Genomic DNA, 18867 nt, shown 5'->3' with positions numbered 1-18867 from the left:
GAACATACTAAGAGTAGTTTGAACAAGAGTAAGGAAAAACATCAAAGGATTTATGGCTCACTACCAAAGCAGTTTATGCTCAATACACAAATATATGTGTTCAATTGAACAAAAATTAATAGCCTTCATAGTGGCCAGCATCACCTAGCAGGTGAGATTAATAAGGTTGAAAGTACATTCCAAATCACTGTGCCGGAAGCTTGGGTTTTTCTATTGCCACTTTTCAGTAACTGCCCTAGCATGATGCCAAAATATCTTTAAGTGTCAGATTCTCCATGTCTTGGCAAAAGCTTAAAAATTCTATACTTCATACTGGAAAATAGTAAAAGTTTAAATCATAACACAAAAACAGACTAGGATGAGGAGGGAAAGGTACCTTTTGAGACTAAACATACAGACGTACTCACTTTCAAAATTACAGAAATGCAAGAACGCCTCCTTAAACTTTGTGCTTTCCTGGGCTTGCCTCTCTCCCTTTTGTGTGGTTGTGGTAGATTACTTTAAAAAAGGACTGTTAACTCACTCATTATGATCTACCCAGATCTAGCCAATGGTCAGAATATTCTCCACAGTTGAGTGGAGAGTGTGATACGACTTTCTCACATACTCTGGTGCCTCACATTTGACCATGTCCCCTGGAGGAGGAGACCTGGTGGCACTCAGAGGAAGGACAGCAAGTAGCCAAGAAGAGACTTGATACCCTATGAGAATATATAGGGGGACGTAATCCCCCTCAGGAACAGTCATAGGGGAGGGGAATAATGGGAAAATAGGGGGGGGGGAGGAATGGGAGGATACAAGGGATGGGATAAACATTGAGATGTAACAAGAATAAATTAATAAAAAAAAAAAAGGACTGTTAAATGGGAGGAAATTTCCTAAGGGATATTAAGAATTCCAGTCCTTACCTAATTAAATCATCCTATAAAGGGTTATGACAGAAAAATAAATATTACAGTAATTTAAAGAATAACTCATGAATCAGGAGAAATAATTAGTTCTCAGGCTGTGCCAAACAAAAGAAGTTAACTACCCAGATGTCAGAATGGTCCTACATCTTATCTTGCTCAAAGTGAATTTTGTTAGTATCTAGGTCATCCTCTTTATAGGTGAATTACAAGGTTAAGTAAATTAGAGTTTAATATTTGAATATTCTGGATCTATCTTAAAGTTGTGTATGTTGTGGGCACATATATGTATGTAGGTGAGCAAGATAGCATGTATGGAAGTGCGGAATGTTTGTATTGTGGAAGACCATGGATCATTTTAGGAATCATCCTCCATTACTCTTCCATCTTATTCATTATTCACCCCACTGAACCCTCAGCTCACTGATATGTTTTCTCCCCAGCCCCATATTATGTTTTCAAATAGAATTTTATGTGAAAAACTTGCTTTGTAAATCAAATTACTGAAACACAAATGGGCAAATAGTTCTATTGAGATGGGATATATGGAAGAAGATAAGTGCAGTAGATTAATTTTGAAGGAGACACAACTGTATTTGCCATATGCATGTTGCATCAGTATATTGCATAACACTTACAGGCCCTATGATTAAAGGGATATATTTTATTCTCTCACATTTTGTTATGCTATACAGTGGAGAAATCTAGTTATCACTAGAGATTATACATTTACCAGCAAAACAAACAGCTCAGTAGTGGAAAAAATATTGTTTGAGAATATTTCCTGAAGATTCTACTTGTCATTATGAAAGATGCCTGCTTTTAGTATATTTTTTCCTAATGCTATGTTATAGATACAATTATAAAAGGGGTTACCAATGAGAAGCACGTTTTGAAGATGATTCCAATTTTTATTTATAAAATGTCAAATCAAATATAATTTTTAAGCATGCAAATTTTCTATTAGTAATAAACTAAAATGTGCATCTTCAGAAACCTGTGATGGTTTGGAGTAATCCCAAGATGACTCCAGCTTTCAATAAAAAGAAAAAGAGATTCTGAGAAACAGCAAGCTTTGGGATCCTTTACCGTGGAAGGGAAATCTACTCTCATCTATGTGCTAGTACCCAAGTCCATCTTGGTTGCAGCTTTCAAGCCTGATAAGAATCAGAGCACCTCCAGTGGAAACAGATTAAAAGTAGCAGGGAGGTTAATGAAGAGCAATGGCTGTCTCTGTGAAATAACCCATGCTGACACTGAAACGTGAGCTGTCAGACTTTGCTCTGTGGGTGGTCCGCATCAGGGCTAAGAGGGGCACGCATTGACTCACAGTGCGGGATGTAGGAGGAGCCGAAGGGCTTGTGAGGGAAACCATCTCCTGGATCGCTAGTCTGAGTTTCAAGCGATGCAGAGGGTTGCTGATTCCAATCTCTCTTTGGATTTCGGTGTCTGATAAAGCCGACATGATGGCACCACTTTTCACATTGGCTCTGCAGGCCGCCACGTACCAAGCTGGCATTCCCAGCCAGAGCTGTTGTGTTGGGGAAACATACCGAGGTTAGAATAACCATAGAGATTATTTGGGATGATTGAATCTTCATCACGACTTAATTGCATCTTACAGTCGCCTGTGAAACACACTTCTGGGAATGTCTTTGAAGAAGTTTCCAGAATATAACTGAGCAAGCTATAACTGAGCAAGAAAGACAATGCTGAATGTGGGTAGAACAACCGATATGTGACAGTTTCAGAAGGAATAAAAACCAGGAAGCAAGTTGAACATCAGCATTACCTTTTTCTGCTTCTTATTGGTGGTGCATTGGATCAGCTGACTCACATCCTACCGTCATATTATGTCAATTTTGGATTCCTTGCCTTCCATTCTATAATAGGCTTGCACCATCAAAATGTGAGCCAAAGTAAACCCTTCCTTTAGCTGCTTTTGTTATTTATTTTTCATGCCAACAGGAAAACTAATACATCACGTTAGTGTCTTTTGCATCCTCTAGATATTCAAGATTGACTTACATGTATGGATTTCTTGTCTACAACTCCATGAGATAAATATTATTTTTGACTAGATAAATAGATACATAAAGACAACAATTAGGTAGTAATTCATTTGAAATTAAGGCAGTCTGCTTTTTTAGAGTTAAACTGGACAGGCACCAAATTTCTTCACAAGAACAGCTATCTATAAGGTCCATTGGGTAAGTGGCTTGAACAGTCTTTAAAGAGTTCATTATAATACTTATTTTGAATTCTGAGTGCAGAGGCAGTTTGTCTGTCATGGATCAAGACAGGTCTACTGTTGCTAGCCCTGTGATTTTGACCAAAGCATGAACTTTAGCCAAACAAAAATATCCATTCAACTACTTACATCTGACCCATAAAACTTGTGAGATAATACATCCATGCTCGGAGATAATTTGTAACGCGGGAGTCGATAACTAATACAAGCATCCTTCGTTTCTATTATCCTAACACATAATAAGTCTATCACTGGGAAGAGACAAGGAATAGAATTCCAAGTCTGAATCAGTGTGGCTTGGGATACGGCTTAAGTCAAACACAGGACATAAAGATGTAATGTAGTGATTATACGGTCCATGTTGTATTCCAGAAGAGGAGGCACATTGGGATGAGCTTTATACTGACAAGGACACTAGAGGCGACAGATGATCAATCAATCATCTTTCTTGGTTCTTAAACTCAAACTCTTCAGGATCATTCTGTATCTATATACCTTCTAGGGTCCATAGTGATTTCCTAGCTGTCTTACAAGATGTTTGAATTTCCACTCTGGTTAACATGACACAAGGTTGTCTACCCATTGTTACAAATATCATCTCTCATTAGACTTTAAAGAGTTTTTGATGTGGATAAATTGTGTGAGAAGCAGTATGCTCTCCCCCACACTACATTCTTTATAGACTGTGCACACAAGGAGGAGTGAAAGAGGCTAAAAGTTATGGGACCCCATTCACAGGCTCAGCATGCTTGTTCATCTTGTTTATTCCATTTTGTGATTTGAGTCACATTAGGAAGCACATTAGAAGCAGTTTCTGCACCCAGGATAGGTTTAATTAGTTCTGGCTCCACTGGCTGTCATTTATCAGAACCCCAGTGTCAGGAAATCTGTTTTGTTTTGTTTTGTTTTTTTCAATCTGGAGGATTTGTTCATCCTTTACCAAAATAGCAACTAACTCTCTGTCAAAACAGCTCATTTTATTGGGATGGCATCTGAACAAGGAACCCCTGTCATTGTTGAGGTGTGATTTCTTACACCCTTCCTTTAGGACTTTGGGCTGTTTTCTTTTTCTTTTTTAAAATCTGTCTGTCTGTCTGTCTATCTATCTATCTGTCTATCTATCTATCTATCTATCTATCTATCTATCTATCCATCATCTATTTACTTATTCACTTTACATCCCAATCGTAGCCTCCTCCCTCCTGTCCCCCTGTTCTCACCCTGTTCCTTCTTCCCCCTATGAGGGTAACTGAAAAGATAGGCTTGGAAGATATAACCTCAGTAATTAAATGCTTTGCGCTAATGTAACAAAAGCAAAACACAGGTTTATTTCAGTCAGTCCAGAAAAAAACATATGTTGTTTTTATAACTACCTATTTAAGTGAATAGTTTTAATGCAAAGTCTATTTACTTAGCTATGAATATAATATGACAATAAGGTGCTATCTCAATGCTCACAAATCCATAGACATATGTGTGTGTCCATTATAGGGAGCCGTAGGATAGAGGGAAGCTATAGTTTCAGAAATCAATTTTTACCTGTCTCTAAACAACCAAATCAGCAATGACTGACTTAAGTTTTGCTTACCTCAAGCCATGCAACCACAGTGGGTCCATCCCACTGAGCAAAAGGCAATCCTTTTCTACGAGCTTCTTCAAGAAGTTCATGCCTGAAGTACAGCAAAGATCACTAGTTGAGTAATATGGAAGGAGATGCCTGTGGTTTTTTTTTTTAAAACCACCAGCAAGTGATTAATGAGGGGTGATAAAGAATTCCTTATTCTGCTGAGTCATATTTAGAAATCCCCCTTTGATTTACTTGAGTGAAACAGTAATATTTAAAAATAACTTTCTTCCACATTATTTCACAATGATACAGACACTGTTAATCAGCTGAATTGTGTTATCAGCCATTATCATTTCCTTTTAGCAAGCGAACAGCTCACATATTCATATGTAATTTTACATTCAAGGATCTAAATGTGGATCTTCTATCCGCCTTTCTCCCATCCCTTACCCTCTTAGTGGCAGAGGTAAAGCTTGTATGTTGAGAAACAGGATGCATTTTGGTGGTTCTAGATCCATCCTCGTCACGCTACTTTATGACGCTTACTTTACTCGTGACCTCTGGGCCAACATTCTATTTTAAAAGTTAGTTCCTTGTCTCATACATTCTGAAGATCTGAACAAAGCCTAGTGAATTTGATCCTTTGATTATATAGAGACCTTTGCCTCAAGCTTTTGCTGATACATATTTTAAATACAACACATAAGGGTACACCAAGCTAAGAAGAGAAGCTAGGAGCTCTGGGAGTTGGGGCACCCAGGAGATCAGGCAGGCTCTTAAGGCAAAAACAATGTGCTGCAAAACAAACGACTCACCTATGGTCTGCAGTTTAAGTCTTTCAAATGACTGAACTGCACTGAAACGTTGTAAGCCCTCAAGCGCCCACACATGCTCCTGCAGCTCTTCTGACACTCTCCTTCTCTGATCTTGTGATTTCTCAAGGACAACTGAAAACTCATGCCACATTTGAAAACTACACCCATGTAAATTGATTTCCTTCACTAGAAACCAATGTGAAGTGTTTAATTCAACCGAGAGTTTAATTCATAATCACTACTATTTATCAATGAAAGGCTAACGCATTAGTGAAAGTAAATGCTGCTTCCTGATAACTATAACCTTATATACCCATCTAGGGCTTCATTGACCCCTATGAATTTAGGATTGACATCCGTGTTCAAAAGTTTACAATTAGGCTTTGTTGTTTAGGGGTTAAGATGTTTTTAGGTTTAGATGTTTTTTCCATTAATATTTAAATATTTTCTTTTTAAAAATATATTTATTAAATTGCTCATATTACATCTCAATGGTTATCCCATCCCTTGTATCCTCCCATTCCTTCTTCCCTCCCACTTTCCCCCTACTCCCCTCCCCTATGACTGTGACTGAGGGGGAACTTCTCCCCCTGTATATGCTCATAGGGTATCAAATCTCTTCTTGGTAGATAGAATATAGGTGTTTTTATGGTTGATAGACATCAGAGTATGATAGACATTGATTTACATTCAGAATTTTAGACTCACCAAGATAGGAATGATGTTTTCTTCAAGGTTGCCAAATACAAATAGTCAAAACACTATGAATGTAACATTTATATAATTCCTGATTGTTTGATTGTTCTTATTCTTTTATGTATTTTATTGTATATATGTGTAATGATATAAACATATATGTAAAAAGAACCAAATCCACCTAAGATACTTTACTACTGAAGTAGTAGAATATATTTTTATGCACTCTCAAACTATTATATATCCATCCCGGAGATAGTGAGAAATATATTCTCTGTATTTCTGTATGTATACTCTTCTATGAAAATAGTATAATAATTATTTAATTTTAATGTATGTCTTTCATGTTAACAAATATATCCTGGATAATATATATCAACTCCCAAACAAAGCAAAAGGCATTTCAAGGAGAAGAAACAAAAATTTATTTCCATTGAAAGGAGTGGAAATAGATGTTCAGGCAACAAAAGAAGGCAAGAAAGATTATCAAGGCGGGGCTACCATTAGAAACGGGATGAGGCATAGGGGAAGCCAAAAATACAAAGGGATGGACAGACTGTCTGATTCTATTATAATGTTTATTTTGGTTATCCTGTGAATGGATCTATGCTACTCTAATTTACACATCTCATAAATTATTTATTGATAGACTTCTTTGAAATCGCCATCTTCGAGGCAACATATTAAATGGAAAAACCTGAATGATTAGTATTTGTATTTGTATCTCTGAAAAATGACATTTAGTATTTGCTCAGAAAGTCATGGACCACGGGGTGACAATGTTCTCTCAGACCACTGTCCTGAGAACTGTTTTAGGTACATCACTCTGTGGTGTGACTGTTTATGTATGACATGGTCTCTAAGTTGCCTTTAATGTCTCTTCAGTTCCTGCCTATTTTCCCTTCATGATATATACTGCATCTTCTTTTAGCTTTGATTTTTCACTGGCACCATGATTTTTTTATTCCTATGTACTTTAGTTTACTTCTTTTTTAAATATATTTTATTAGGCCAGGCGGTGGTGGCACACGCCTTTAATCCCAGCACTCGGGAGGCAGAAGCAGGCAGATCGCTGTGAGTTCGAGGCCAGCCTGGTCTACAAAGCGAGTCCAGGACAGCCAAGGCTACACAGAGAAACCCTGTGTCCAAAAACAAACAAACAAACAAACAAACAAACAAAAAAACCAAATATATTTTATTAATTTATTCATATTACATCTAAATTGTTATCCCATCCCTTGTATCCTCCGATTCCTTCCTCCCTCCCTCCTGCTTTCTCCCTACTCCCCTCCCCTATGACTGTGACTGAGGGGGACTTCCTCCCCCTGTATATGCTCATAGGGTATCAAGTCTTTTCTTGGTAGCCTGCTATCCTTCCTCTGAGTGCCACCAGTTCTCCCGCTCCAGGGGATATGGTCAAATACAGGGCACCAGAGTTCATGTGAAAGTCAGACCCCACTTTCCACTCAACTGTGGAGAATGTCTTGTCCATTGGCTAAAAACCTACAAGAAGAACATTATGATGGGTGGACTTGGGCCCAGGAGTCCTGCTCAAACTATGGCACCAGCCAAGGACAAAACGTGCAGTAAACTTCAGCACCATGATTTTTATCACAGGCTTTAATTGTCATTTCTCCCCTGACCCCACAGGTTTGCTTCTTTCAGTGCCATGAAAAAAATCCACCTGGGAGAAATGTTTTTTAATAGAATTAGTGAGAGTTTGGCCTCTAAAATGAAATTGTCTGGGCTAGCTGTTGTACCTCTAACTTGTCTGGATATTCACATATGTTATTTCCTGTTATGGCTCCATATCCTCAGCGTATAGTAAGATAACTGGACTTACCTCAAAGGATTGAAAGTTTAATGAGAAAACATGTAAATGTGAAAACTGAAATGGCTCACAGAAAGTAAAGAAGCAAAGCATGCTTCTTGCTACTAATAACTGCTTAGGGTGGCATGATCAATCTGCAGGAGAAAGGCTTCCTGTTTCAGGCTTAGTTTACCCTTTAAGCCATCTATCTACCTTTGAATCAGAGTTGAAACCTTTCTTTTACAGTTTTTGCATTATGGCTTCTGCTTTATAGAAGGAACCTTTTCCAATTCCGTCATTCTTCTTTTTACTGTTTCAACTATCAAGAATTCTTTCAGTCCAAAATAAACAACTCCCTTTTTCCTGCTTAAAATCTGGAAGATCACCTCAACCTCACCCTTCAGCTACACCTTTTAGGATTTCAAATCTCTCCCAGGCGACCTCATCATTTTATGTATAAGTATAATGTGAATTAATGCTGGCTATTTTATTGAACTTTCAAAGTTATCAATTTGGGCATATACAGATGTGGTCTGATAGGAGGTTATCCAGCATTTTTCTCCTTATGAGTGTGTAATTTCATTCTCTTGTAAGACATGCCGCAGTAGTTTGAAAGAACAAAGGTTTAGGTATAGATAAATTAAGCAGTGCGTCTCATAATTTAAGAGATAATATGCACTTATCATTAGATATGTGTGAAACCTTATTTAGCGTAAGTGCAAAAGAGCATGTATCTGGTCATATACATTAATTTCATCTCCACAACAACTCACTGGGAGGTGTGTGGGCATACAGCTATGAACACCAGAATAGGGGCTACTTAGAATCTGAGCAATTGAAGAGAAAAGCTAAAGTTTAAAGCCCAGAAAAACCCTCAACATTCTGACCACAAAAAATCTAAAACTTAAAAAAAAAAAAAAAAAAAAAAAAAAAAAAGATAATTGCATTTTCCTTGTTGAAAAAAAAAAAAAAAAAAAAAAAAAAAAAAAAAAAAGATATTATCCCAGCTGTCCTTTCCTGTGGCACACAAAATTCCTGTGGATAAGTGGTCTGTCTGTCTTTACTGTCATACGTGGCAGTTCTTATCTCTATATGACATCACAGGAAGACTGCTGTGTTTTTGACATTCATATTGGGTTCTGTCTTTGCCAGAGGATGATGGACATAGACTAAAGAACTATATAGATATAGACTAGGTGGCTATAGACTAGAGAAACGGAAGTGATAACCAGCTGTGGCAGATGCGGTGATTGCATATCTGCATCATTGTCAGCTCCTGTTTGAAAGGCTTGTCCTGAGAGCTTAAGGTTCAGGGCGCCACTTTGCCGGTACTTAGTGCAAACGAAAGAATGCATGGCTTGAAAAACTTTCAAATGATTTGACAAATTGGTCATTAATTCTTTGTGTTTTATCAGAGGCTACATCTTAGTGTTAGGAGGAAGTGTACCTAGATGTCACAGAGTTATTCACTGTAAAACATCTTTGTCTATTAAAATCCTGCAGTCAACAGGGTAAGATAACAATTTCCCAGAATTCAGCAGAAGAAAGAACATACTGTATGCAAGCGTGGAGGCACAGCCTGATAACACAAATACTTAGGAGTCAGAAGTAGGACTGTTTTCTGTTTGACACCAGCTGGAACTACGGAGGAAGTGAGGGTGTGACTTATTACCTTACTGTTAACTGATTTGAATTTATAGATCAATTCCATGGATATCATAACCTAAGAACATAGTTGGAATTCTATGCAAACGTGAATAATGTGTGGTGGCACCTAATTACCAAACATCTGCAGGCTGATAATGTAGATCGTGGTTAACATAATTACTCTGAACACAAATGAGTCAAAAATCCCAATCAGATGCTTCAGAATACTGATTACTTAAATACATGGTTAGCTTCATAAATTTAAGTTTCAAATTCAACATTAACTTTGTTGATTGATTTTTAAAGTACAGCTTACACAGATGTGTGTGTGTGTGTGTGTGTGTGTGTGTGTGTGTGTGATTACTATGCAGTTTCACACGCAAAGAAAGTGGAAAAAGGTATGACATCTAAATAGAATTTATGTAGACTTCAATGACATTTATAAGACTTTTTTAATAAATAGAATACACTAACTTTGAATTCATTCATACTTAAACACTCTCTCTCTCTCTCTCTCTCTCTCTCTCTCTCTCTCTCTCTCTCTCTCTCTCTTTCTTTTTCTCTCAACCCCGGATTTTAGGAACCAGTCTTGGGGAAGAAATTTAATTTATGTTTGAATTTGAGTTATGATTTACATAATTTCCTCCTTCAATTTATTTTGAATTTAATCATTTTTAAACCATTAAAAAAGAGTAAATACATCCACAGACTGTGATTAAGGAATACAATCAGCCATGCTGCTTTTGAAAACTAGAGGGGCTTGTATTTCTTCCCATCAAATGAGCTCGTTCTCACTGGCACCCTGGTCTGAATCCCCACTCACTTCCTGATCATAACTGAGGATTTACTGGAAGGCATTGGTAATGTTCCAAGTTGTATGGATTTCACTTAAGTTAGATTGCTTCAGTTTCAGTGCTTCATCTAATTATGAGGTCTCTTTTGTTCAGTTTGGAACTTTCCTGCTTCCATGCTCCTGTGGGTATGAGTCCTGTAATTTCCTTACTGGGGGCAAGAAATCGTATTAGTTGAGAGAGAGAGAGAGAGAGAGAGAGAGAGAGAGAGAGAGAGAGAGAGAGAGAGAGAGAGAGAGAGAGAGAGAGAGAGAGGAGAGGAGGAGAGGAGCGAGAGAGAGAGAGAGAGAGAGAGAGAGAGAGAGAGAGAGAGAGAGAGAGAGAGAGAGAGAGAGAGAGAGAGAATCAGGCCTCCAAGGGTACACCGTCGGCAAGTACGACTCTGTGTTTTGACTTCTAAATCTCAAACCTTAACCTCCTCCGTCTTAACTGTCGTCACCCTCACTAACTGTCTGCTTTTCTCTCACTTTACCTTCTTCTGCTCTGGGTTTTAGAGATTGTACTAAGGAAAGAGATTTGAGGCTTTCCTACGAGTAAAGCCCTAGGTCACTTCGAGGCAGCTGGAAGCTCGGTTTCAGAATGGCAGCCAGCCAGCTTGCCCGTTTCTTACGATCGCTCACCATAGTGAATTATTCTTTGGCTGTTGTTGTTTTCTAATATTTCGTTCAAATGGATTAGAAAGATAAATTTCATTTCTTGTAATCATTTTCTTCCAGATATGGAAGAATCACAAAACCAATATAAAAATAGTAGAATAAATGTACGTGGTGGCATGAAAATGCTGTTTGAAAATAGTTACGTTCTAGAAAACTTACAGCAGTTCTCTGGCTCACCAGCTGTCAGGAATGGACCTCACCTTGCAGTTTTGAGTATTTTACTGGAGTTTTTCTTAATGTCATAAATTATACAAACTAAAACAAGTACTGTACTGTTGGCCTCGGAACTAGGCTTTATCAATAAAGTAATGAAACATAGAAAAGACAAAAACAGACATACAGTATTAAGAACTAGAGCAGGGGGCTTTCTTTACCCCTCTTTGCATATTCCTTTGAGGCACATCATCTCCCTGTACCCAGGGCTTCTATTTATGCAGCTGGCAGCATAGTCTCCTGGACCCAAATGTCTCCGTCTTCACCAGAGCTCGGGTTATAGGCATTTGCAGGATTCCCAGCCATGAGCCCTAGGGTCTGAACTCTGCTTCTCATTATTGTGAAGCAAGCAGTCCTAACTTCTGAGCTTCCTCTTTAGCCTGCCACTATACATATGGGGAAAAAGTTACTGTAATGTACTAACAATATCATGCACCGAACCAAATGCTTGAATGAAGTGACCATGCTGGTGATATTCCAAGAGCCCCATGGAACTACTTAAAATGTTGTGCATATTTTGCCTAACTTTTACTTTAATACCCTGTTTGTAATACCCTGGACAATAAACCCTAATTTTATTTCTTTTTTTTTTTTTTTTTTTTTTTTTTTTTTTTTTTAATTAATTTATTCTTGTTACATCTCAATGTTTATCCCATCCCTTGTATCCTCCCATTCCTCCCCCCCCCCATTTTCCCATTATTCCCCTCCCCTATGACTGTTCCTGAGGGGATTACGTCCCCCTATATTCTCATAGGGTATCAAGTCTCTTCTTGGCTACTTGCTGTCCTTCCTCTGAGTGCCACCAGGTCTCCCCCTCCAGGGGACATGGTCAAATGTGAGGCACCAGAGTATGTGAGAAAGTCGTATCACACTCTCCACTCAACTGTGGAGAATATTCTGACCATTGGCTAGATCTCCACATGCTGGCGAGGATGTGGGGAGAGAGGAACACTCCTTCATTGCTGGTGGGAATGCAAACTAGTACAGCCACTTTGGAAATCTATCTGGTGCTATCTCAGAAAAATGGGAATAGGGCTTCCTCAAGACCCAGCTATTCCACTCCTTGGAATATACCCAGAAGATGCTCCAGCACACAACAAGAAAATTTGCTCAACCATGTTCATAGCAGCCTTATTCATAATAGCCAGAACATGGAAACAGCCTAAGTGTCCCTCAGTAGAAGAGTGGATAAAGAAACTGTGGTACATATACACTATGGAATACTACTCAGCTATTAAAAACAAGGAATTCCCGAAATTTGTGGATAAATGGATTGAGCTAGAAATGATCATAATGAGTGAGTTAACCCAGAAGCAGAAAGAATCAAATGGTATATACTCACTTATATCTGCATACTATCCCAAGGGGCATGTCCTAATTTTATTTCTAAGAAGAGGATTTTTTCATTAAAATTTTTTAAAAATAAATTTAAAAAACTTAAATTTAAAATATAATTCCACCATTTACTTCTTCCTTTTCCTTCTGGCAACCCTTCTCTGGTGCCCCTTCTTTGCTGTCTCTCAAAATCATGGCTTTCTTTTCTTTAATTTTACATATATATATATATATATATATATATATATATATATATATAATCTGGTATAGGGTAACCAATTGGTGAGCTCTTTCCAAGAGAAGACTATTTCTTCTTTCTCAGCACTCATTAGTATACGTCTTTGTCTAGCAATGGGGATGTGAGTGACTTACCCCTTCCATGAGAGACAGATTTTAAATTTGAAACAGTTATTTGAGAAATATAAGTTTGGGATTACTAAACAAAAAAACAAAACAAAACAAAACAAAAAAGTCTTAAATTAATAAACAATGGGAAAAGGCACAGATCTGGCTAAAATCTAGTGTTGCCTTAACTATGATAAATCCTTTGCCGGAGAGATGCAGCACTTAACCTTTTCCAGCTAAATAAGTTCTGAGAATGGACAAATGAGTTTATCTCCTGAATGTAATGTTGCAGAACTGAACCACGTGCCTGAGAAAAGCACATTTTCAGACATGCAGCACAAAGGGTCAAAGCTCATCTTGAGAGTATGACTTGAGCCTTATAGAGCCCCCCTTAACTCCTGAAGACTTGAGAGCCAGGGAAATAAAGTCATGTTGCATGCATCTCACAGAAGTAAGCAACACCAGTGTCCAAAAGGCCAATGTAATTCACATAGAAATATTTCTCTGAACCAATGATTCCTTTTTCTGTGTGGAAATGAGTGCACATCACGAATTTTATTTTAGGTCAGAGGCAGTGCAGTTTGTGTTGCAACTGAAAAGAGAAATACTAAAGATAAAACAGAAAAAAAAAGATGGTGCTGAAAATCAACACATTCAGCAGCCATTGTGAGTCAACTTACCCCGATGTGCTTTTCATGAGATGGGGAAGGGTGGATGGAAAAGAAAAGCACACAAATGTTAATGGATACATTTCAATCCAAAGAAAGCCATGGAAGAAAACAATAGCATCATTTCAGATGTGAGAACTCTCATGTGAGAACAGCAATGGTGGCTTAGAAATCATTTCAGCAGTGGAAGTACTGTTTTTATTCCATCATGATACACAAATTATATCCAGAGGTCTGGTTAAGCCGAAGGCAAATTGGACGGTTGACCGATAAGTCTGTATTTAGTATGAGCCACTCTGAAACATGCATGGCCAAATTTTCTTAGCCTCTAGTACATCCCAGGAGGAGAGCAAAGAATATTCTTTATCTGGGGCCACATCCGTGTCATGATATAGAAAGAGAAAAGACCTAACTGAACAGTCCTTCAAGCCCCTGCTAAAGTTCAGAAGATACACGAAGTCAAGATCCACACCTTACGTGGAAAAAGTACTAATTTGATGGTCAGAATAATTGAATTCAGTTTTCATGCATATTTTGATAAAATTGCTAGCACATGCTTTATTTAACTTCATCTAGTACAAGAAAAAAATTGTAAAGCCCTTCCTAGGTGAAGAAATTTTACATTTATTGTAGCAACTTTTACAAGAATTATTGTTGTTAAAAGACATGTGCACCTGTAATAAGAACTGAAGAATTTACAAAACACATGGACTAATCTTCTTCAATTGTTTTATTATATTCTCTTCTATATGCTATGATAACAAATATTAAAATCATTCCAATTATATGGGTTTTAGTAGTAGACATAGCTATTTGACTAGATATGAATAAATGTTGCTCAGAAAAAAAATGTAAACTGGGTGATTTTTCAATCTTACCAGTGGTCATCACAAATCCAATATCATTTGAATTTAGCTTTGAACTTAGCCGCTCACGCCCTGGGTGTAATAGAGGCATTTAGAAAATATGGCAGTTAAATAACTCAACAAAAATCCATGAGAATAATATATTAAATTCCTACATAAAAGAATACATCTTAGAAAAAGAAACTGTTACTACAACTCATAAGCTATATTCAATATAACAAAATATGAGGCAGAAATTCTTATTTCAGAAATCAGGCAAAGGAAAGCATTTAGTTTTTGATTGCAAAGCTATTATAAAGAAAAGTCGGATGTGTGGTAGAACACACTGCACATGCCTCCTCCGGCAGCATTCATTCAGAGAAACCGGGGGAACCTTTGAGGAAATGCATGTTCTTTGGCCTCAGCTCCAGAACAGCTGCAGAAAGCTCCTCACATTTTCTTATGAACCAAATGTAAATGTCTAAAAGTTGGCAACACAGTTTCCTAGGAAACTCAAGTCATGTTTTTTTCCCACATCATACATGAAACTGAAAGAAGATATAACCTAAAAAGAGATCATTTTATACATCTTTTTTACTGAATTTCTTACCAACACACTTGTTTGCTGAATCATGAACTTTGAAGACATAAGGCAATTTCTGAGCTTTCCAGGAAAACTGCTCAGTGCATCTGGGATGAACTGTGACCATGAAGAGAGGAATCTCCCTTACCCTCACTGCTTTTGAGGCACCATTTTCAGTGACACAAGTTGAGTAGGTGTGTCGCTTTGAAGCATTAATAGTTCTAACATCTTCATTTGTCCTGATTTTTAACTTATGCATTGTACAACAATGTAGCTAACATTTGAAATATACTACATAATAGAAATTATGAAATTCAAAGTGAAACCCAAATTTCAAAGTGGAGCTCATAGTTCTAAGATTTTATCTTATCAGTATGTTTGAACTGTTTGACTTCTCATCACTGTTGTACATTTTCTTCTCTTCGTTAATGAATTCTGAGTTGTTATCTCACTTCAGAATATTGAGCATATCAGCTCAGAAATGTGTTATTCAAAGAATAAAAATGTACAGATGAAAATAGTAAATGACTCAGAGATTGTGTGGTAGCTGTTTAATTAGGAGGTAATATATTTTAGTAGAGAAGTTCCTCTTCTATTGGAAGGTGTTTATTTTTATTTGTAAAACTCATTTCTTACATTACATTGTAAGCATTATTATTTTAATATCTACCCTAGTGTGTCAGAGTTATCATGATAGGAATACAAATTTTGTTAACAATAGGCTTCCTTCAATTAAAGGCTATTGACTGTAACAGTCAAAGATGATTTCATTGATTCATAACATAATGAATTATATTACTAATGAAAAAAGCAAATCCAATTATCGATATGTTTTTTTGAAACTTCAGTTTACATTCAGTCTCCAAAATTACCACATGGTGTGTGTGTGTGTGTGTGTGTGTGTGTGTGTGTGTGTGTGTATGTGTGTGTGATTTCAAGGGGTGCAGCTTAACCTTTTCAGCCATTCTATTTGGGTCTACACAATCTGCTACAAAATCAGGATCTCTGGTTTAAAAAAGGTCAAATTTAGATTTAAATATTCAGATGAGAAGCAGCTCACTTAAAACATCTCTTATTTCTGAGGTTCAAGTTGGTGAGTCACAAATTATTTAAATCAGTTATCAACAGCAAATTCAGAAATGAGTGGGTAGTTGGAACAGAAGCGTGCAATAAAGATTGCACTTGAGGTTGATTCACACATGCACCTAAATTTATTGAGGGTTCTTTTCTAGTGAGCATTAATATTTTATTATTTTAGACTTGGAAACTTTAGATTTTTTTTCCTTGTTAAAGACACAGATGAAATAAGATTTGGAAGAATTAATCATGAACTGGCCTGGGAAATTGGTAGACATTATCTAGGATAACTAGAGTAGCTATTCAAATTTCCAGTATCTAGTAGATATGAGAGTAGGTAACAGCCTAGATTTCTGGTGATATTTTCTCTATCTCTTTCTGTCTCTTTCATTGACTCATTGAAAGCTAATGCATGTTGAATTACTGGAAGAAAATGAACCCACTAATAAGAACTGCAGAAAGTGGAAAGACTATCAGTGAGAAAAACAACTATCCAAGGAGACAATGTGGCTCCTAAAATGAATCAGGGACACTTTTTCCTAGTGAGACTTTCTCCAGCAACTCAGAAAGTCCTAGCTACGTAGTAGAAAATGCAAAATCATTCATGGCTGTGGACATAACTCAAAGATATTACCAAATTAAAGTGGAGTAAGAAATTTAAGGGTCTTTGTTTTCAGTTTACTGAAATTATGGACATGAAATATTGGCTGCAGAGTGGGTAGGAGAAGAAATAAAAGGGGGTAGTGACTATGGAAAGAATGACATTTTAAAAATATCACCACATTAAACTGGAAAAGAAACACTAGAGTTGGAAGTCAAAGACATGTTCAAATAGGTGAGTTCAGAAGAATATTTTTCATTGAGTGTCGAGTGATCCCTATAAATGAAAAATGATCTAGAAGTTATAGGTATGGCTTATACCTACTTGAACACTACTTCAAATAACTTCTGTTTGCCAATAATGATTTCAATTAAGTAAAATTATTGAGGGTCCTTTTAAAAGGCTATGAAATCTTTACTTCTATAAAAATTTAGCCACTTCTTTGCAAGTAAACTTAATGTAGTCCATTCACAAATTAAAGTTTAGAATATGTAGAAATTTAAGGCTATACTACTGTAAGCTTGTACATTTATATGTGCACATGGTGCATACATTTTAAGGGAGAAGCCTTTTATAGAAAACTATATTTCCATAGAAGGTTGGTGTGTCAACTATGAAGAGAATTTTGCTTCATGATGCCATGGAGAGAATATAGCTCTTCAAAGACTTTAAGAAGTTTAGATACTGGGGAAGAACTTGAAGGAGTAGAGGGAGTGGAAACCATCATCAGGATATATTTTGTAAAAAAAAAAAAATTCTATTTTCAATAAAAGGAAAAAAAGAAAAATAATAAAAAGGAACATACTTATTATTGCATAGCTGTTTCCTTCTTATTGAATGTATCTCCTACATAAAGCAGGAGAACTCAGACTTGGGAAGCTCACGGAATTATAAGGCTCTGACCTCATACATCTTACACACTTCTGGTAAAACTGTCTACAATAGTGGTTCTCAACCTGGGGGTTGTGACCAAGACCCTTGAAAGGGAATGTCTAAGGCCAATGGAAACCAGATGTATTTACGTTACGATTCACAATAGTATTGGAATTACAGTTGTGAAGTCACAAGGAAAATAATTTTATGATTGAGGATTCATACAACGCGAGGATTTGTATTAAAGGGTCACATCATTAGAAATATTGAGAATCGCTGGTCTACAAGCTTCATGGGGGAACAACTTCTGGTATCAAGCTTTCAAGAGTGCCAACTTGTGTTGAGTTAGACTTTTTGTTGATTGCAGCTACCTTTGAGTCACCCATGCTTCTGTAAGTAATCCAAAAACTTTACGAGCTCACCAAGCTTCACATAGATGGACTTTCTTTTTGTTCCCAGTGCTGTTTACGGGGTGAATAAATGCTTATCTGAGTCTCCCAAGGAGAAGTCATACAAAAGCAAAGCTAATATGTAATCCTTTATTTGTGATAACAAATATAGAGATTTATCCTAGGATAAGGTGAGCATTGCAGTTAAATATAATTAGTGGAATTTCTCCATTTAATAAGGGAGAGCAATTATAATTTATTAATAAATTTCAGAGAAATAAGTTTTAGAGAAATAAATATTTTACTTGGTTCATTCATGATTAAATTACTGCATGGCTTGTACTCTAGTGAATTTAAATATTCTATCAAACAACAAAATAGTATATGTGTATTACATTTATGTATGTGTCATAACAAAAAAGCATTGGTTTTATAAACAAATGCCGTTCTTGGTCTGCCATTTTACTACAAGTGGTACCTGAACAGCTATGCTTTCCCTTTACTAATATTTTTTGGGAGATGATGATAGTATAATTATATCATCTCCACTTCACTTTTCCCTCTCCAGACTCTCTCCATGTACTATCTTGGTCCAGTTTGAATTTTTTAAAATTATTTCTACATTTATATATAAATACTTTTATATATGTATGCAAATTTATAAATACATAAATATAACCCGCTCAGTCTGTGTGATGGCTTAGTCTTTCTCCTGCTGTCTGCTCACATGTGTATGT

General features: G+C 36.8%; 1 protein-coding gene across 10 annotated transcripts in view; it reads right to left on the bottom strand.

The window, feature by feature from the left end:
• Ppfia2 (PTPRF interacting protein alpha 2) overlaps positions 1 to 18867 on the bottom strand; it is a 419795-nt gene that overhangs the window by 25416 nt on the left and 375512 nt on the right. For all 10 annotated transcript variants that reach the window (XM_051139913.1, XM_051139910.1, XM_051139912.1 and 7 more), the window contains 2 exons: positions 4748 to 4829; positions 2239 to 2439 (listed from right to left, as the gene is read on the bottom strand). In XM_051139913.1, coding sequence (XP_050995870.1) covers positions 2239 to 2439; positions 4748 to 4829 — 283 coding nt within the window. The remainder of the gene's footprint in view (positions 1 to 2238; positions 2440 to 4747; positions 4830 to 18867) is intronic.

Source organism: Acomys russatus, chromosome 31 (assembly GCF_903995435.1).
Source record: "Acomys russatus chromosome 31, mAcoRus1.1, whole genome shotgun sequence".
Classification (NCBI taxonomy): domain Eukaryota; kingdom Metazoa; phylum Chordata; class Mammalia; order Rodentia; family Muridae; genus Acomys; species Acomys russatus.
This window is presented reverse-complemented; position numbering and strand designations above follow the sequence as displayed.